The 17,844-nt window shown below is 44.6% G+C and overlaps 4 protein-coding genes across 5 annotated transcripts; 3 read left to right on the plus strand and 1 right to left on the minus strand.

The window, feature by feature from the left end:
- Nucleotides 1-257: 257 nt before the first annotated feature.
- LOC128253963 (uncharacterized) lies at nt 258-6,523 on the plus strand. The gene is made up of 3 exons (XM_052982697.1): nt 258-449; nt 1,092-1,255; nt 1,320-6,523. Exons 1-3 carry the CDS (start codon nt 392-394, stop codon nt 5,841-5,843), a joined length of 4,746 nt encoding a protein of 1,581 aa, XP_052838657.1. The 5' UTR covers nt 258-391; the 3' UTR covers nt 5,844-6,523.
- Nucleotides 6,524-6,925: 402 nt separating this feature from the next.
- LOC128253977 (proteasome subunit alpha type-5) lies at nt 6,926-8,324 on the minus strand. The gene is made up of 3 exons (XM_052982730.1): nt 8,194-8,324; nt 7,994-8,132; nt 6,926-7,600 (listed from the first exon to the last, which is right to left on the minus strand). The coding sequence occupies exons 1-3, from the start codon at nt 8,302-8,304 to the stop codon at nt 6,999-7,001; spliced, it is 852 nt and encodes a 283-aa protein (XP_052838690.1). The 5' UTR covers nt 8,305-8,324; the 3' UTR covers nt 6,926-6,998.
- A 3,208-nt stretch (nt 8,325-11,532) lies between these two features.
- Nucleotides 11,533-14,204, plus strand: LOC128253973 (skin secretory protein xP2). 2 transcript variants are annotated; one of them, XM_052982723.1, is made up of 4 exons: nt 11,533-11,678; nt 11,792-12,043; nt 12,646-13,125; nt 13,430-14,204. In XM_052982723.1, the coding sequence occupies exons 1-4, from the start codon at nt 11,670-11,672 to the stop codon at nt 13,706-13,708; spliced, it is 1,020 nt and encodes a 339-aa protein (XP_052838683.1). In that variant the 5' UTR covers nt 11,533-11,669; the 3' UTR covers nt 13,709-14,204. The 2 variants fall into 2 exon arrangements, with proteins under 2 accessions (XP_052838683.1, XP_052838684.1); XM_052982724.1 differs by having other exon boundaries at nt 12,646-13,129; nt 13,436-13,597.
- Nucleotides 14,205-15,399: 1,195 nt separating this feature from the next.
- Nucleotides 15,400-17,799, plus strand: LOC128253969 (uncharacterized). Its single transcript, XM_052982713.1, has 4 exons — nt 15,400-15,591; nt 15,757-15,934; nt 16,308-17,084; nt 17,142-17,799. Exons 1-4 carry the CDS (start codon nt 15,484-15,486, stop codon nt 17,654-17,656), a joined length of 1,578 nt encoding a protein of 525 aa, XP_052838673.1. The 5' UTR covers nt 15,400-15,483; the 3' UTR covers nt 17,657-17,799.
- The last annotated feature ends 45 nt before the right edge of the window (nt 17,800-17,844 follow it).

Raw genomic sequence — 17,844 nt, forward strand, 5'->3', positions numbered from 1 at the left:
TTTTCTATACACTTAAACTTATGAAACAGTTGGTTTCAAAACTTGTGAGTTAGATAAATCTTACATATATTTTAAAGAAGTCTAATCTATTAAGATAATAAATTAACTAAAATTTCCAAATTTATTTAGGGCAAAGAACCGGTCAAACCGGTTAAATCAACAGATGGTCCCCGTTCGGGTCCAGTCTCCACTAAATAAATAAGCAAGGTGCCCAACCAGCTGGTCTGCCATTATTTGAGATTTAGCTAAACACTTAGTTCGGTCACACCAGAAGACGCAACAATATCCGATAAAAACTTCGTTGTTCGTGTTTTTCAGCACAGCACAGATTCAATAATTATGCCGTAGGTGCGGCCAGCGAGGATCATCAGATCATCAGCAGCGCAGAGCGATGGCCTACATCAACATCGCCGAATGGACGCCCGACCAGGTCACCGACTGGATCAAAGGTAACCCATTTCGAGGTCAAAAGGAAAACGCAGCTGAGAAAAAAGTGCATCTCGCAGCCACTGCCCCAAAAAGCAACAACAAACACAACCAGAAAAGAAGCAACCTTCGGCCAGCCGAAGTTTAGATACCCTTGCAGCTGTTGCAAATATTAAATATTCCATAAAGCGACTACATATGTATTTATGAAAACAATTATGCCATGGAGACTTTCGGCTGAATTTTTCGACCGTTCCTATGGCAGCTATATGATATAAAATAATCATATTGAAATAGTAAACCATCAACATATTTTTGAGTGTTTTAGTATGAATTGCAAAACATTAAATTTATAATTTTTTTTGTACGATTGTTCCTTTGCGAGCTCTATGATACTGTCTTCCGATCCGACTTATATACCACCTGCAGTAGAAAGAAGAGAGATAACTTTTTGAAGCAAAGATATATCGACTCTTCTAGTGTTGCTGATCAAGAATATATATACTTAATAGGGTCAGAAATGTCTCCTAAACTTCATTACAAACTTCTCACCGAAATTATAGTACCATCTGGCAAGGGTATAACAACTAGAATTTCCACTTTGTTCAAGGTTTTTGGTTTCACCAAGCATGTGTAATTTATGGTTTTCCCGTTTTTTAATCCAGGTCTGGATGAGTCCATGAAGGGATATTTGTACGAGTTCTCCAAGCAGGAGATCGGCGGCAGGGCCCTGCTCAACATACGGCCATATGAGTTGGAGAATCTGGGCATGCTGCGCATTGGCCACCAGGAGATCGTCCTAGAGGCAGTGGAGAACCTGAGGAACTTTGTGAGTGCCCCCTGATTTGCTAATATTTCATGATAACCCCCTTTGATAACCTTTAAAACTTCAGCACTATCATCTGAAAAACGACAATCTGCAGTTTATGGCTCTGCATGTGGCCACTGCCGCGGGGAATCTGCATCGCGAGCTGGCGAGGAATCATGCGGAGAGCACCAAGATCGATACACGGATACTGCACGACATAACCAGGACAATAGCCACCCTTAAACCGCTGGTGGGCAGTCTGGAGCGAACGCCGTTTAGGAAGCAGGAGATGTACCGCGAGTACTGCGGCAATGTGCTCAAATGCGGCCTGGAACTGGCCACCATTGCTCACAGGGATCGCTTTGCCCTCCAGCCTGTGCCGGCGATTCGCCAGACGGCAGAGCGACTGGAGAATCTGGCCAATTTCGTGATCCAGGACATTTCCGATCCCATGGTGCTGCAGCCCGCCTCCCTGAACTTGGTTACGCTCAAGAAACGCGAATCCGAACTGGGTTTTAACATAGAGTCCAGCTACAATGGCATACACCGCGTCACGGACATCAAGTACAACTCGCCGGCTCATAATTCCGGAAAGATTGAGGATGGCGACGAGATTGTGCAGATCAACTATCAAACTGTGGTCGGTTGGCAACATCGCACTGTGCTGGAGCATTTAAGGGAGGCCCTGCCCGACGTGGTGCTCACGGTGAAGAAGCGGCCCAAGCACACCAAGATGTTTGGCCAGATCTACATGCAGCCTTACCGATTGCCCAGCAAGAAGAGGAACATGGCCGCTCGCTGGGCGGAGCAGATGCCGAGTCCCAGGACAGCTTTCTTAACTCTGGACACAGAGCCAATGGCAACGGGAGGAATGGGAATGGGAATCGGAATAGGAAGCACTGTGTCAGATCCAACTAAATCCCTAAGCAGCGAGAAGCGAGGAGAGGCGATGAGCATCAAGTCTACTGTCCATCCAGTGTCATCGGCTTCCGATTCCGACTCTAGCTGCAGTGATATACCCACGCCCACGGATCCCAAGTCGGCGGCCCGTGAGATTCGATTGTATTACCCCAAACCGAGGGCCCTGCTCCAGCGCAGGAATACGATCTGCGGTGAGGAGTTCTTGAGCCTGAAACACTCGGATCTGGTGGTGCCCTCTTGGCACGAAAGAAAGCCTGGCGTCGGCTCCTCGGTCATCTCTGATTCTGGGTCGCCCAGCATCCGCGACAAGTCGAAATCCTTTGGCTATGGCCTGGAGATTGCGCCTAGGCCCACCACTTGCATTGGCCTTGCGGCAGGGGACAGCTCCATTGACAACACCAAGCGGATGTTCCACGAGGTGAGGAAGCTGAAGCAGCTGACGGAGGGTTCGCAGCGCGAATTCCTCGCGGATCGCTACAAGCCGGGCGTGAGCAAGGTGGTGCGCTTCGACTCCAAAGAGGACTATGTGGTGAAGAACGAGAAGTTCACGTGCAATGTGGAGAACACCATACTGGAGACCTTCGAGCCGATTCCCTTTGCTGACGAGGGCGACGAGGATGCCCTGGAAACGCTGCGCAACTGCACGACGGAGAATGCCGAGGAGCTGCTGGAGGCCATAAATCAGGCCAGTCGTGGCCAGGACTTGCCCCTGGCCGAGGCCAAAAATATGGCACTGCTGCAGCAGGCTGGTCGTCGTGGTCGCTTGGACAAGAGTCACAGTACGCCAGCGTATGACAATTCTGGCGAGGAATCGGACACGCCGCCGGCGATTGAACCCAGGAAGGAGTTCCTGTTGGTCACGCCACCGGCGCCTCCGCCGCGACCCCGAAAACAGACGCCAGTGGTGCCTCCGCCACCTCCAAAACCTGCCAGCATGCAGGCAGCCAGTAGTGTGGCCAGCATTCCCATACCCATACCCATTCCCACAACGCCCATCGATCCCACGGAGATCAGTGAGCTGCACACGCCCAGCAAATCACGCACCTTGACCCTACGCAAGAAGCACAGCCTGATGGCCAAGCGGAGGAACACAAACCTCAAGCTGCTAAGCACGGGCGACATCCAGGGTCATCTGTACAGGCGCAAGAAGAATCACCATGGCGTGACCTACTGGGCCAGAATCTATTTCGTAATGCTAGACACGATTCTGTATGGATTCAGCAGCAAGCAGAGCACCAGTGCCAGTCTGGTCATCTTTCTGCCCGGATTCACGGTCTCTTTGGCCAAGGAAGTGCACTCCAAGCCGCATGCCTTCAAGGTTTACCACACGGCCAAGAGTTTTTACTTTGCGGCTGAGTCCCTGGATGCTCTAAACCAGTGGGTGAACTTTTTGCGCCAGGCCTCGCTTAAGATTCCGCCAAACACCGGATCGAGCGGCAGTCAGAATGCCAAGGATCTGTATTCGGAGAACGAGAGCTCGGGAGAGGAGTGCGATGCCCTGGTGGCCAAGAACCTGAGCACGCCTTCGCCCCAGGGCAACAAGGAGGGGATGTCTACGATGCTACTTGGTGGAACTCCACCCTCCTCCGCCTCCTCCTCCTCGGCCGTGATCAAACCAGAGCGTGGTTACCTCAACTCTTTGCGCAAATTCACAATGGGGCCTTTCAAGAACAGTGCGGCGAAACCGTCGAGCGATATACCCGTGCCCACTGAGAATTATCGGAGCTACACGAAGGTGCCTGGCGGATATCATGGCCTCCAGATTGGGGCCAATACACCGGGCTACCATGATCCGGCCATGCCGCCCACACAGATTCCTCCTTTGGTTGGGCCCAAATTATCGCGCAGTTCGAGCAGAAGTTCAGTGGTAAGTGGTACTGAGTCAGCCGTCTCCTTTTCCGCCTCGATTTTGGGTCCGCCCTCTTCACCGGCACCAACGCCCACGGCCACGCCCACGCCCACTCCCACGGCCACACCAACTTCGCTGCAACCCCAGAGCTCGGATGAGAGTCCCAGCCAGAGCCAGAGTCAAAGTCCCAGCAGCAAATCGAGTTTAAAGAAGGCGACGTTCAACTTTCTGCATGCCTCGAATCCGAATTTGGTGGAATTCGATTTCCACACGTCAAAGGCGCTGCTGCCCAAAATGAGTGGGGGCACCACATTGGATCATGGCCACAACATCCAGGGCTTTGTGACGCTGAAGGATCTGATGCTGCGCAAACAGGAGGAGGAGGCTCAGGAGATGTACAACAATCGGGTGCATTTGGGCGTGGAGAAGCACAAGCATGCGCGCACAGAATCAACGGCCAGTCAGCAAAGTGCCATGAGCAGTGCCAGCCAAGTGGCCAAACCGCTGGAGAAGCTGCCTAAGATTCAGAGCGTGAGTCTGCCCAAGACGCCCGACTACGAGATTAGCTTCAAGCCGGATGACGAGAGTATCAAGAGGACCAGGACCAAGGAGGGTCAGAAGCTGCGCGACTTTGGCTACGAGCTGATATGCGGGGATGAGCCGAGCACTAGCTCTAGCAGCAGGCAGGAGCAACATCATCATCACCATCACCAGCAGCATCTTCATCAGCAGCAGCAGATCCATCAGCAGCAGCAGCACAATCAGCAAACGCAGTCCAGCAGCAAAACCAAGCACTTTCTACGCTCCCAGCAGCTGCAGTTCTCCAGTTTTCTGCACAAGAGCTCCAGCAGTTCCAGCGCAGATCAGAAGAAAGCCAAGGGCAAGTGGAGCAGCGATCGGCGCTTTCCCTTCTCCAAGCACTCCAGCGGATCCTCCGGAAGTGGCTGCAATCCGGGCCATGCAATGACCATGACTTTGCCGCTGAACAAGAAGTCCAAATCGAATCACGCTTTGGATGGAGGAGCCGGTGGCAATGGCATGGCCATTATGGGCACTGGCAGCAGCATTAAGAAGAGCCAGACTTACAATCAGGATTTGCGCGACAAGATTGTGGGCACCAAGTATGATGCGCATCGCAAGAACTCGGCTCCCGTTCCCATCTTCTCGAAGCTCTCTATTTCGGGCGGTACGCCGGTGAAGCCTTCGAAGGAGAATCGTTTCCTGGGCTCGCCGCTCCTGCATCGCACGCTCTTTGGACACCACCATCATCAGCAGCAGCAGCAGCAGGCGGCAATGGTGACCCCACCGAGCAGTGCGGATCCGGATTGCGATCAGGAGATCTTCACCCAGATCACCCTGCCCACGCACAATCAGGCGGGGTATAGAAGCTACAGGGGACCTGGCATCATGACCACCTCTACCACTAATCTGTGCTCCTCCGAGGGCTTGCAGCCGCCTCTCCCACCAGCTCCGCCGCCTCCAATCCTGGCTAGCCGAAAAGACAGGGAGGAGGAACCATTGGAGGCGGCAGGGGCAGCGATATCGGAGAGTGCAGCCACCCCCAAGATGTCCAGTTCGGGATCTGTGGACTCGAAAGCGGCCACGCCGGATTATCCCAACATGGAGTGTCCACCGGTTTTCGAACCGGAGATTTACTCGCTCAGCGATACCAGCTTGTCCCGCCTAATGATGCGGACGCCCAGTAGCAGTGCAGGAACCAGCAGCACCAACGCTTCCACCAGCAACAACAACAATAACAACAGCAACACCAATAACAACACCAACAATACCAACAACACCAACAGCAGTCCCAGTGGCAGCGAACACCATCCGAACTAAAAGATGAGTGATGAAAACTATTGTGAATGCTCGCGGGGATTAGAACCCGCTTTACTTATGTAATTTATACACAAGCATATATATTTATAGTATATATATGTTATATATAGCGATATTCTCGTACGATATAGGTATACAAACTTGTTCATTTTTAATCGTCTTCCCTTGTCTGTCCACCAGCAACAAACAAACAAACAAACAACACCACGCATACCTGCAATCCAATCCCTTCGAGTCGAGAGCCCCCACTTAGATTGTAAATGTTTAATCTGCCTTATTTGCATTGTATTTCGGTTCTAGGCAAAATTGTTTACACACACACACAGATGTATATGGTACTCACGCAAATTATTTATAGCGAAAAAAAAAAACAAAAAAAAAAAGAAATTGGAAGATAACTTTAGAAGTCTGCGCATCGAACGAAGAGAGGAGTAGTTCTTTATGATTTGCCTTTGTACGCGATTAACCAAGTTAATCCGAGCTGTTTGGCTTGCTCAACAGTTTGTGTCTAGATTGCATGTACTATATATATATTATTATGCGAAACGAGATATTATTGTAGCGCGGTTTCCAGCGACGCCAATGGAGCCACAAATGTTGTAGCGAATAAACAATATAAATATACACACTTACACGAAATATACATGCATACGAATAAAGTCAACTGTATATAATGAAAAGGAGCTGTTTTAATTGGAAGGTTTTCATTTTAAAACTAACAAATACGAAAATAAACAAAGTCAAAAGCACCTGAAATCCTTTTTTAATTTTGAGGTATATTTTAACCAACAAAATTTGTGTGTATTTTATACTTCATTTTTAATTTTAAAGGCTCCAAACTTCTCTTACATAAAAAAATAATATCTATAAAGAAATTTCTTTGTTTGTACTTTGGGTACCTTTTCTTGACTTTTTAATCTTGTAACCCGTTTCCAAACTTAAGAATATTTCTTTTCAAAATTTAATTTTTTTAAGCTATTTAAATATCACAATGTCGTCCATTTTCATTTGAAACATGAAAAACGGAAGTACTAAATTTGTTGAAAAAAAGATTTAAAACCACACTCCCATTTAAAAAGGTGTTGTACCCTCTATCAGATCGATTTAGAATCCTTTTATTCACATTACATTTCAAGTTAAACCAATTAAAAAAGCTTACACAATGTTGGCGATGTGCTGCTCCACCTCCTGCTTGGTGAACATGTAGAACTCCTTGTCCTTGGTCATGGTCATGACCTCCACGTTGGTGGAGTTAAGCTTCTCCTCCATGACCTGCTTGAGGGTGTTTAGCGAGAGGTCGATGGCTTCGTTGAGCGTCATCTGGGTGGTGAAGTTGTCCTGGAGGTTTTGCTGTGCCCCTTCGCTTCCCGATCCAATGGCTTTGGCCCCGTGCCGCACAAAAGTGCCGGAGGGATCCATGTGCCACAGTTGCGGTTGTCCAGCTTCGATGCCCGCAAAGAGGATGGCCACGCCGAAGGGACGACTCATGGCGGCGGCTCCGTCACTGTCGCCACTATCTCCAAACTGGATGGCCAAGGTGGACACCGCCTGGGCGCAGGATTCGATGGACATGCGCTCATTATAGACGAACCAATGGTTCTGGCACTCCACGCGGGCCCTCTCAATCAATGTCCTGGCATCGGCCATCAGTCCGGAGGTGGCGCATCCTATGTGCTTGTCCACCTCCACGATCTTCTCCACCGTACTCGAAACCATCAGCGGGGATGTGATGCGCTTCTCCACGGCCAGTACAACACCTGGAAGGGATTACTCCATGACATATCCGCCTTATTAAGTTTAGTATATTTGCAATACCCCTGCAGAGGAGACAATTTCGACCCTATAAACTATATATATTCGTGATCAGCATTTTTACGAGAGTCGATCTAGTAATGACTGTTTGTCCGCTTTTTGCATAAACTAGTCTCTCAGTGTCATTCTATTTATGCGAATATACTTTAAGTTATAGTAAAGGTGTACACTAATTTGAAATTATGGCTTTAATATTATTAATGTCGGACGACGATATTATATAGCTGCCATAGGAACGATCGAAAACAGAGCAGCATACAACTCTAAATATACTTAGCTGCAAGGGTATATAAACTTCGGCTTGCCGAAGAACGCTTCCTTTCTGGCAGATTATTTACCCTCTGGCGTGCAAATTCCAATCGCTGTGGAGCCCAGTTTGATGGCCTCAATGGCATATTCCACCTGGAAGAGGCGGCCCTCCGGCGAGAAGGTGTTCACGCCTCTGTCGTATTCGGAGCGGGTCAGAAACATGGTGGTCTGGAATTTCGGTTAGTTTTATATACTATTTTACACAAATAACATTCAGGGCGGCGCTTACTTTTCTTAAATTTCCTTTTTTAAATCGCAAACAAATGCCGGATGACTTGACGCTGAAATGACTTGCGGATAAAGTGCCATCTCTAGGTATATCGATAGACAGCGTTGCCATCCAGATAAAACCAGAAGCTACTAAGAAAGACCTTTAATTTTATAAACTCAAGTTGGCAGGGCATCCTATTTGAATTCCGAATCAGATGGTCTGGCAAGCCTGACTCTTAAACTTTAAAAATATTTAAAATAAAATAATAATGTTTTTAGGTGTTAGTTAAATTCATGAAATTGAAAGAGGAGGTACAATTAAATTTGAAATAAACTTTTAACTTATGTTCAGTGAAAAGCTATTTAAATTACGGTTATAAATGTATTTTTAAAATATTTAAATTTAAAAAAGATAACGTTTTAAGTTGCCCATGCTGTGAATACAACAAGAATAATAGTTACCTTTTGCCTTTTCTCAGCAAGACAAGTTAAATAATTGTTAATAAATTAATAAACTTTTTTTAATAAAAAATCAAGGCTTCAAATATATTTTCAGGGATTTAGCTTTGCGGGCAAATCAGGTTTCTTGCATTTCCCGCTTTAAAGTCCAAATGACATATATGCCACTTAGTCTCTAAATGGTTATATAAGTCAAGCAACCAGTTAAATAGTCACTCACTTCAAGGACCCGGTTTATTAACCGATTTTCAAGCTATTGGCGACCAACTTTTATGACTTGTTTTACACCTTAATATAGGCTTTATCTTAATGTTAATTATAGTTTACAGTTTTATATTTTATCTTTTTTTAGAAGATTGTTTTCAGGTGTTTTTTATGAGACATTTAAGATTTGTTACAAAGTTTAATTATGAGGATATTAGGCTTCGCAAAACTCTTTCCTTAAGCACCAGTGTAAAATGGGTTAAAGGAAGCAGTTGCATAACAATCGGATTGAGATATTCACTTTCACGTTGGCCACTTGCGAGACTGTCCAATTATGGCCATTTAAAATCTAATCACACGTGCGTGCGGGGCACAGTTTTCAACGGCCAGTTCAGTAAATCCCCGGTGTTACAAGCCAGATAACAAGAGAAACAATGATTGAATGGAAATGGAATAATGATTGGGTCAAGGTTGCCATTATATTTTACCCTTCTTTCAAAGATAAATACAAACTCTAAAGATTTTGGAGTTGTAAGACAACTCAAAAACGTCAAGTGAAGGTCGTTGACCAAATGCAGTGCGCGGGAAAAAGAGAGGTAGCCGTAGTAAACCCGTTAATCGGGCAGAAAGAGCCGTTAATAACTAAAAAAAAAAAAAAATGCAGTAGCCATAAGGTGGTGCAAAAAGTGGGAAAACTGGACAATGAGCAATTAGCAAGCAAAAAATCGTAGCCTAAATTTGATTATGAAATAGAATGGGCATGTAAATGCTATTGGCCTGTCTTCCGCGTCTATCGCTTTTTTCATATTTGGGCTTAAGCCGTTTTTTCTTTTTGTTTTCTCTATGCTGGATTTGCGAACAAAAATAAAAGAAAATGGGTACCTGGCTTTTGTTTTTTAGCCGATGTGTTTAGGCGAATTGTTGCTATTGCTATTGCCACACGATGGATTTTAAAATAGCCAACTCTCGGAGCTAAGTATGTTTTCAATTTAATGACTACGAGTGATTGCACAAAATTCCAGGCAACCAGGCAGCCAGTCAGTCAGTCAGTAATACATCACATAATGCGCACTCGCGAGTATGGCTCACATGGATCCATGAAATACGAGACATGATGGTAGATATAGGATTATATATAAATGTATATATCTCCAGTCACGCCGTAGGCTCCCACAGGGTAGCAATCACGATCGGTGCCAGGGAGCCAGAGCCACCAAATTGTTAGTTGTCAGGGGTTTCGGACTACCTATCTACGTATGAGGTCCCCTTACCAATAAAAAATTAAAAACAGATTGACCCAATGCGACTCCAATGATAACCACTCTGCACAGGGAAAAAACAAAAGAAAAATATAAATTAATTACAAAATTAGTATACAAAACGTGTTCAATAGTTGAAATCCTAAGAAGGATTCTAGAATAATACTTTTCTTTTCTTAAATTTAAATTTGGCAGCTAATCCTATGGATCTTTAAACAAATTATTTATGCTATATTCAACCAAGATATGTGTAACTATGTTTCTGTTCCCTTTGCTCATCAAAAATAAGAGCATATTGACAAAATGCAGCTATAATGATGCCAAAAAAAAGTGAACCATACTCAGAACTGAAAGAAAAGAAATGTAAAAAAAATAGATCAATTACTGATTCTTAAAATACCAACACACATACAAATTTTTATATAAATTTAGGACAGATGCATATCGATTTTCGACTAATATATCAATGTATGGATCTTAATCATTTATTTTATCTTATGTATACATATATATAGTAAAAGTAATTTCGTGAAATTTTGGTTAGCTTAAGTCCATAATCCGCTCTCCCATTTTGGTAGACTGGTGAATGCTTCGCTTATAGATCGGTTTTAAGCCAAATTTTTTAAGTTAACTTTAAGTGCTAAGACTCACAATAAATTCTAAAAATTAGACCTATTAAATTTATATATTTTTATCCGAAGTAAACTAATGGAGTTAAAATAACTATTTTTTTCGGTGTTAGATCTTTTGTGGTCCCACTCGCCAAGCCAAGATACTGTGGATGACTCCATAAAACACTATAAGCCGATATGAAATACACATTGCAAGACATATCGAATATCCAAACGCATTGTGCTGGGTTTAACCTTCTTATTGTCTCAGCCACTCACCACCGCACTGGGTTTTCTGTTTTGGCTATTGGGTTTTGGGCTTTGGGTTTTGGGTTTCGGCTCGTTTAGTTTGCAACGAGCCGAAGTCAATAGCCGGGTGGATTTGCATAATCCCAGCCTCTCGAATCTTGTAAATACTATATATCATATGTCCAGTTGTGGGGGTCCAACAAAAACGGAAGCCTCGTTATATTTTTTGGCCAATATACCTAACAATGTGAGGAGCCACAAATCAAAGCCACCGCCGAGTTGTATGTGGGTCTGTGTATCACACAGATTTCCACTTCCTAGCTATTGTCTGTAGGATAACGACCCGGTTACTTTGTTGTATAGTAATATCTCGAGTGCAGGAGTCGTGCCATCCATTGATCCCCCCCCTCCCTCTCATGGAAACCGAAAACCGAAACAAGTTTTCATATAACACCGTTCCCCCGACTGACTTTTCATTACTAAGCCAAAATCCACAACAAAAACAACAGCAGCAAAAGAGTTGCGAATGCGCCGCCGCGAGTTGCGAGATATAGAAAGACAATCCAAGACAAGGCAGTCCAATTTTTCGGTGTATATAAGCTGAGTGCAGTGGCTCAGCGATTCAGTCCCAGTTTGGATCTCGTTACCCGTGCAGCACAGCGAATTGTGGAGTAATTGTTCCCCCGTGAGACGTCGAATCCAGCAGCTCAACAATGCGAATGGTAAAGCCATCGATTCACTCGATCCACTCGATCCAGTCGATCCAGCAAGGATTTAGCCGAAGAAGTGTTCATGTTCAGAGTGATTAGAGTGTGAATCCATCCATCCATTGCAGTTCGTACTTCCTTGTCTCGCCGTGTGCGTGGCATTGGCCCATTGTGGCACTGTGCCAGTTGAGGAGAAGAAGGCCGATGGCGATGATGGCAAGACCGTGGAGAAGAGGGGCCTCCATCTGGGCGACTACCACCACTACCAGCCGCACCACGAGCACCACCACCACGAGCACATCAAGACGGTGACCATCGAGAAGAAGGTCCCAGTGCACTACACTGTCACCAAGCACGTGCCCTACACCGTCGAAAAGAAGGTGAGTCCTTAACTGTAAAAATCTGACACCTAATGGTTAGTATTTCTAATCGGTAAATGGAACAAGGCGACCCACTGAACTGAAAAGGATTTAAAAAGAAACACAGTTCTTTTTTATTTTCTAAACTCATATATTTTAAATTCACGTAGAGTTCAGAAACTTCCAGGCTAAATAATTTGTATACCAAACAAGAAATGGTTCAGGCTCAAAATAAATATTAAATCTCCTGATGATTCGAAAAATGAAATAAACAGACCCACTTAGCCAAAAAAGGATGCAAAACGATTAAATCAGGTCTTTAAAATCAGTCAATGAGCTTTTAATGAATCATCAACCGATTTTTACAATCGATTCGAACCTTTAAAATCTTTTTTAGGATCTTACAGGATAAAACATAATTTTAAACAGAAAATCGTTAAAGATACCAAAATAAGAAAAGTAGTATTCCCAAAAAAAAAGGGATCTTGAATATTGGAGCACATAAAATTTAATTGTATTCAACCAAGAAATTAATCATCCTTGAACAACATTGTACTAACCAAATAGCTTTTTTCCGCTGGACACACAACTAATAAGCCACCAAAAATAATATTCTAAAACAGATTCCCTACGAGGTGAAAGTGGATGTGCCTCAGCCTTACATTGTGGAGAAGAAGGTGCCTGTCCATGTGAAGGAGTACGTGAAAGTGCCCGTCCATGTGCCCAAACCCTATGAGGTGATCAAGAAGATCCCCTATGAGGTTAAGATCCCGGTTGACAAGCCCTACGAGGTTAAGGTCCATGTGCCCCAGCCCTACGAGGTGATCAAGAAGATCCCCTATGAGGTCAAGGTGCCAGTGCCTCAGCCCTACGAAGTGATCAAGAAGGTTCCCCACGAGGTCAAGGTTGAGGTCCCAGTGCCCAAGCCCTACGAGGTGATCAAGAAGGTTCCCTACGAGGTCAAGTACGAGGTGGAGAAGCCATACGACGTGGAGGTGCCCAAACCCTACGATGTCGAGGTCGAGAAGCCCTACACCGTGGTCGTGGAGAAGAAGGTGCCCTATGAAGTTAAGGTTCCCGTCGACAAGCCCTACAAGGTTGAGGTGAGTGGAGATCATATTGAAATTACAACAAAACAGGGAGTAAAAAGGAGTTTACAGAATTATAACTCTGGAAAAGACAAGTTATATCCATTCAAGATTTTTATTTTCTAAACATAATTTAAACAAGTTCCAAAGCTTTGAGTTCCAACCTTTTGGATCTATTTCCTATAGTAAAAGTACAAGAGAATGGCTGCGGGCCTAATGCCATTGCCCTCTAAGATATAGTATTGACTTGTCTTTTGTCTTACACTACATTTCCTTTTTAAAGTACTAACCCAATATTGTCTCACCATTTCTTTCTCAGGTGGAGAAACCCTACCCAGTCCATGTTAAGATTCCTGTGCCTCAGCCTTACACCGTGGAGAAGAAGGTTCCCTACACCGTCGAGAAGCCAGTGCCGTATGAGGTGAAGGTGCCCATCGAGAAGCCCATTCCCGTCTACTCGGAGGTGAAGGTGCCCATCCACAAGGAAATTCCCGTACCGGAGAAGTATCATGTGGAGGTGCCGATCTTCAAGCATCACGAGCACCATCAGGAGGAGCACCATGACTACCATAGCCACAGCCACCATGGGCACTATTAAGGGATTCCAGATTTGCAGATTCCCAAAGCCAGTCGCACAGAAAGCGAGCACAAGAAGAAGAAGGAAGTTGACGAAGGACGAACAGGGAGGAATACGAGGAGCAGCAGGCTAGACACTGTCAGCGAGTCTGTATCTGTATCTCTCAGATGCATCTATCACGCAGCAACGTTGAGCTGGACGTTGAACGGGTGACACGAGCGGGAGGAAATGGAGTAGTAAATTCTAATGCTGAAGAATTCGCGTAATTCTTCAGTCAGCAGAAGGAGGAGAAGATGAAGATAAAGAGGAGCCAGAGCAGAAGAGGGAGAGCCAGCGGGGAGTAGCAGTCAGAGGACAAACTAACTAGCTACTCCCAATTGAGATCTGAAATCTGGCGGAGACCAACGAAAAAACGGTTTCCGCATCAGTTTTAAGCCAAATGTGTTAGTACTTTTATCATTGTGTTAGACCCTACGATTTCTATTTAAATTATAAGCTAAAGAAACACTGAACACAACCAGGTGCAAATTAATTGGTATTATCGGGAGGGGGAAGTGAAAGTGAAAATTGACCAGCGAGCCATGGCCAAAAACCCCCCTGAAAAGCGTAACACGTAACTAGCTGGCGGCGGAAAATGAAAATGAAAGAAAACCAGTTACCACTTGCTCACTCTATCTCTGTCCAATGCGAAGTGTGTGTATTCTGGCGGCCAGTTCATTATGCAAGGAGCGATCCGTTGCGTCATCGGACTGCCAAATTAATTGCAGGAAGCACTAGCCAACACTCGTTGAAACTTGGCAACATTTTCGCAATTATGGCGGGCTGTCATAATGGCAAAAAGATTAAGAGAGGGGAAAACAAATGCATGATTGCCAACAAATTGATGGCTATACACGGGGAGAAAAAGGTATTCAATACATACATTTCATGTTTTATTGACGTGATATAAATATGATGAACATCTTGTTTATATCCTGATGTTACCATTGTTACTTGTATAACATTTTGTTCTAAAGTATCTTGACTAACACTTTTTGGTAATTATTTGTATACATTTGTATACATTTATATAGATTTACAGTAGATTTCGCATTTGTTTAAAAAAAATTTACACTACACAGTAAGAACAAAAATTCGATATAATAATTTCATGTCTGTGCAATCAACCTTAATTAAAATTTTCCAATCTTGTCTTGGTTGTATACAGAACATAATAATTTCTTCTTAATTTATGCTCAGAATGATTTTGCTTTAGTGTTTCTATCAGATTTAATTTGAAAATATCTTATTTACCACTTTTTTATTTACCTAGATATAGACTTTTTATAGATTTTGTTTGCAATAGTTTTGAAAGTTATATATTTCAGAAATATTTCTCATTCATCTCTAGTTTATGCGCAAATTTTTGTACGTGTACATTTATCAGCTCTATTTGCAATTGATTCGTGATTGTAATAGCCACGAAAGACAGTTGAAAACATAAAAACACGGCACTTCAAGTGCGCAATGCCCTCATTTTCGGGGGCAGTAAACGTAGCGCATAGCCAAATTGCTCGGCATTTCGAAATATCAGTCACCGCTAAATTACTCATCAAAGTATCCACTAATTGCAGTTTGATGGTGTAAGCTTTGGCGCTCTCGACATTTTGAAATTTGGCGCGCACCATAACCGTTACTGTTAGCCAGCACTATTATCTCTGCCAACGATCTGGCAACCAATTCTCAGAATTGTTTTTGGTAACGCTAAAGTGGCCGCTGTTGCATTCGGTGAAAAAATCTAATTTAAGGCAGCTGGAATGGCGCTGACAATTACGAAATTTCGAAATTCGAGCGGTCAAGTGGTGTCCGCACCGCCCACCGTGATTTTCCGCTCGAAAACATCGGATCCCCCGCAGATAACAAAGGTAAATAAAATGTATGCAAAAAATACGAACTCCCATTTTTTGTTGTCATCCGGCGTTGCCAGATGGGCAAGAGGCGTTGCACAAACAGCTGTTAAATAACATGTGCAGAGCACAACAGAGAAATGTAAATCGCAATTGATAAAGTAATTTAATTTATTTACGCAGAAATCATTCGCGAAATTTGAACCGGGTAGTGCCACAGTGAGGATAACTTCGGGTGGAATAGTTCTCAACAAAATACCAGCTATTATAAGGCCCAGTATGAAAAGAGCAGCACCATCAACGTCATTGGGAGTCAGCACCGCGGGAGCAACAACAACAGCACCAGCTGGTACAGTGGGATGTGAGTAACAAGAAGCGAATAAAAGATATACTTGAAATATTTAATCAGATCTAGAGGCATATCTAGTTAACTAATTAAAGCATCAATAAAATAGCTTACAATTTTTTTTCGTTAAAAGCACAGTCATAAATTTCTTAACGCTTCAGTTTAGGCTATACCAAATTAAAAGTTTAATGCTATTATTGTCATTAATATTACATTCACTAAATTTGTTTTTATAAGATGGATATTACGCATAACTAAAAGTCTTGATAAACATATTATAATCTGTAAGATTGCGGGTGGTAAGATATATAAAGCCTACGTATTAAAAGTATTTCTGATTATACATTTATTTTAAAATGTATTTATTAATATTTCTTCATTATTTTAGATACCCCATCTAAGACGCCCAGGTATGTGATCCAGGCCATGCCAAGTGGATCATCCGGCAACCAACTGCAGTTGCAAGCCAGGAAGGACTCGCATGGTCTGGGGGTGGCCATTAGTTCGCTGCCACCCAACACAATCATCAAGGCGACCACAAGGCCAGCACAGGCTGCTCCTTTGACGCCGGTCTCAGCTTTGGTCACTTCGTCACCAGCGACACCGACTAGTAGCCGAAATACCGCTCACTCCAACTCGACTCCAACTGTGGCAGCTGATTCCAGAGTTTCCTCCGCCGTGCGTCAGGCTGTGTTTATCAAGAGGGAGCTGCCCCAGCCGCAGAAAAGCACTAGGAGTCTTACTTTGGGTTTGGTGGAGCAAGCGCCACTCCTTCACCTGGGTGTGGCCCCTGAGCATTTGACGCTTCTAAAACGACATATCTGCCGCAGTGCCAATGTCACGCATTTGGACTGCTGTATTACCTTGAGGAAACTCCGTCAGAACGAACCTTTTGCACTGCTGGCAGAGCATTTTGAGCTAAGCGAATCGGATGCCGAGGACTCGTTTAAGCGCACGCTCATCAAGTTGGCCCGCTACCTGCGACCGCTGATCCGGTGGCCAGATGCCCGGCATCACAGCGAGCGACTCAAGCACACGCCACTGGACTACCGGGCCAATCTGCTGCATGTCCGCTCACTGATCGAGTGTGTCGAGACGGATGTGTCCGAGGATCTGGGATTGGGCAGCGACAGCTACAAGTTCATACTGTGCATCAATACGAATGGTAAGGTTTTGGCTTCGACAGCGAACTTTTATTGATTGGTTCTGGCTTCTTTCCCAGGCATTATCAGCTATGTATCGAGCGCCTTTCCCGGTAATTGTGATGATCTTCAGTTGTTCGAGGCCAGCAGATTTCGAGATGTCATACCCAAGTACCTAACACTGTGCGCGGAACCTGGCAAAGCAGTGCCTCATGCCCGCAGACCGGGCTTGGAAGATCCCCAGGACTCGACGGATGAGGATGATTACCAGGCGGCTGCGACGGAGGAACCAAAGCGATCCCTAAGCAAATTCGAGGCGCAGCGTTTGGGCGGACAGCTGGCTAATCAGCAATCCCTGACCGTTGTGGATGGAGCTCTGACCTCAAAGCGAGCTCCATCCGTCCAACTGCCCACGTTCAAGGCCCAAGAACCCGCGTGCAGAGCCCAGATGCGGGATATGATCGATGTCCTCAGGGAATTCCGGATGCTCGGTCATTCCGCCATACAGCAAAAATCGTTGCTGGGATATCTCGATGAAACGATCGTTGTGGCAGCAGCTCTTTGTAATCTTAAACGACAGGAGTTGCACTCCTAATCCATTAACAACTAACAATGTCTGAGTCAAGGAAAGGCCCGTTTTAGGGTCACACTTAGGTGTTTAATTGTAATTTAGTGTAATAAAGCCAAGAATTTGGATAGTGTAAACAAAAAAAAGTATAACATATATAAAAGTATAGAGGAATAAAATAAAGCGTTTAATTATAAAACAAAGAATTTTGATAC

Source organism: Drosophila gunungcola (genome assembly GCF_025200985.1).
Source record: "Drosophila gunungcola strain Sukarami chromosome 2R unlocalized genomic scaffold, Dgunungcola_SK_2 000004F, whole genome shotgun sequence".
Classification (NCBI taxonomy): domain Eukaryota; kingdom Metazoa; phylum Arthropoda; class Insecta; order Diptera; family Drosophilidae; genus Drosophila; species Drosophila gunungcola.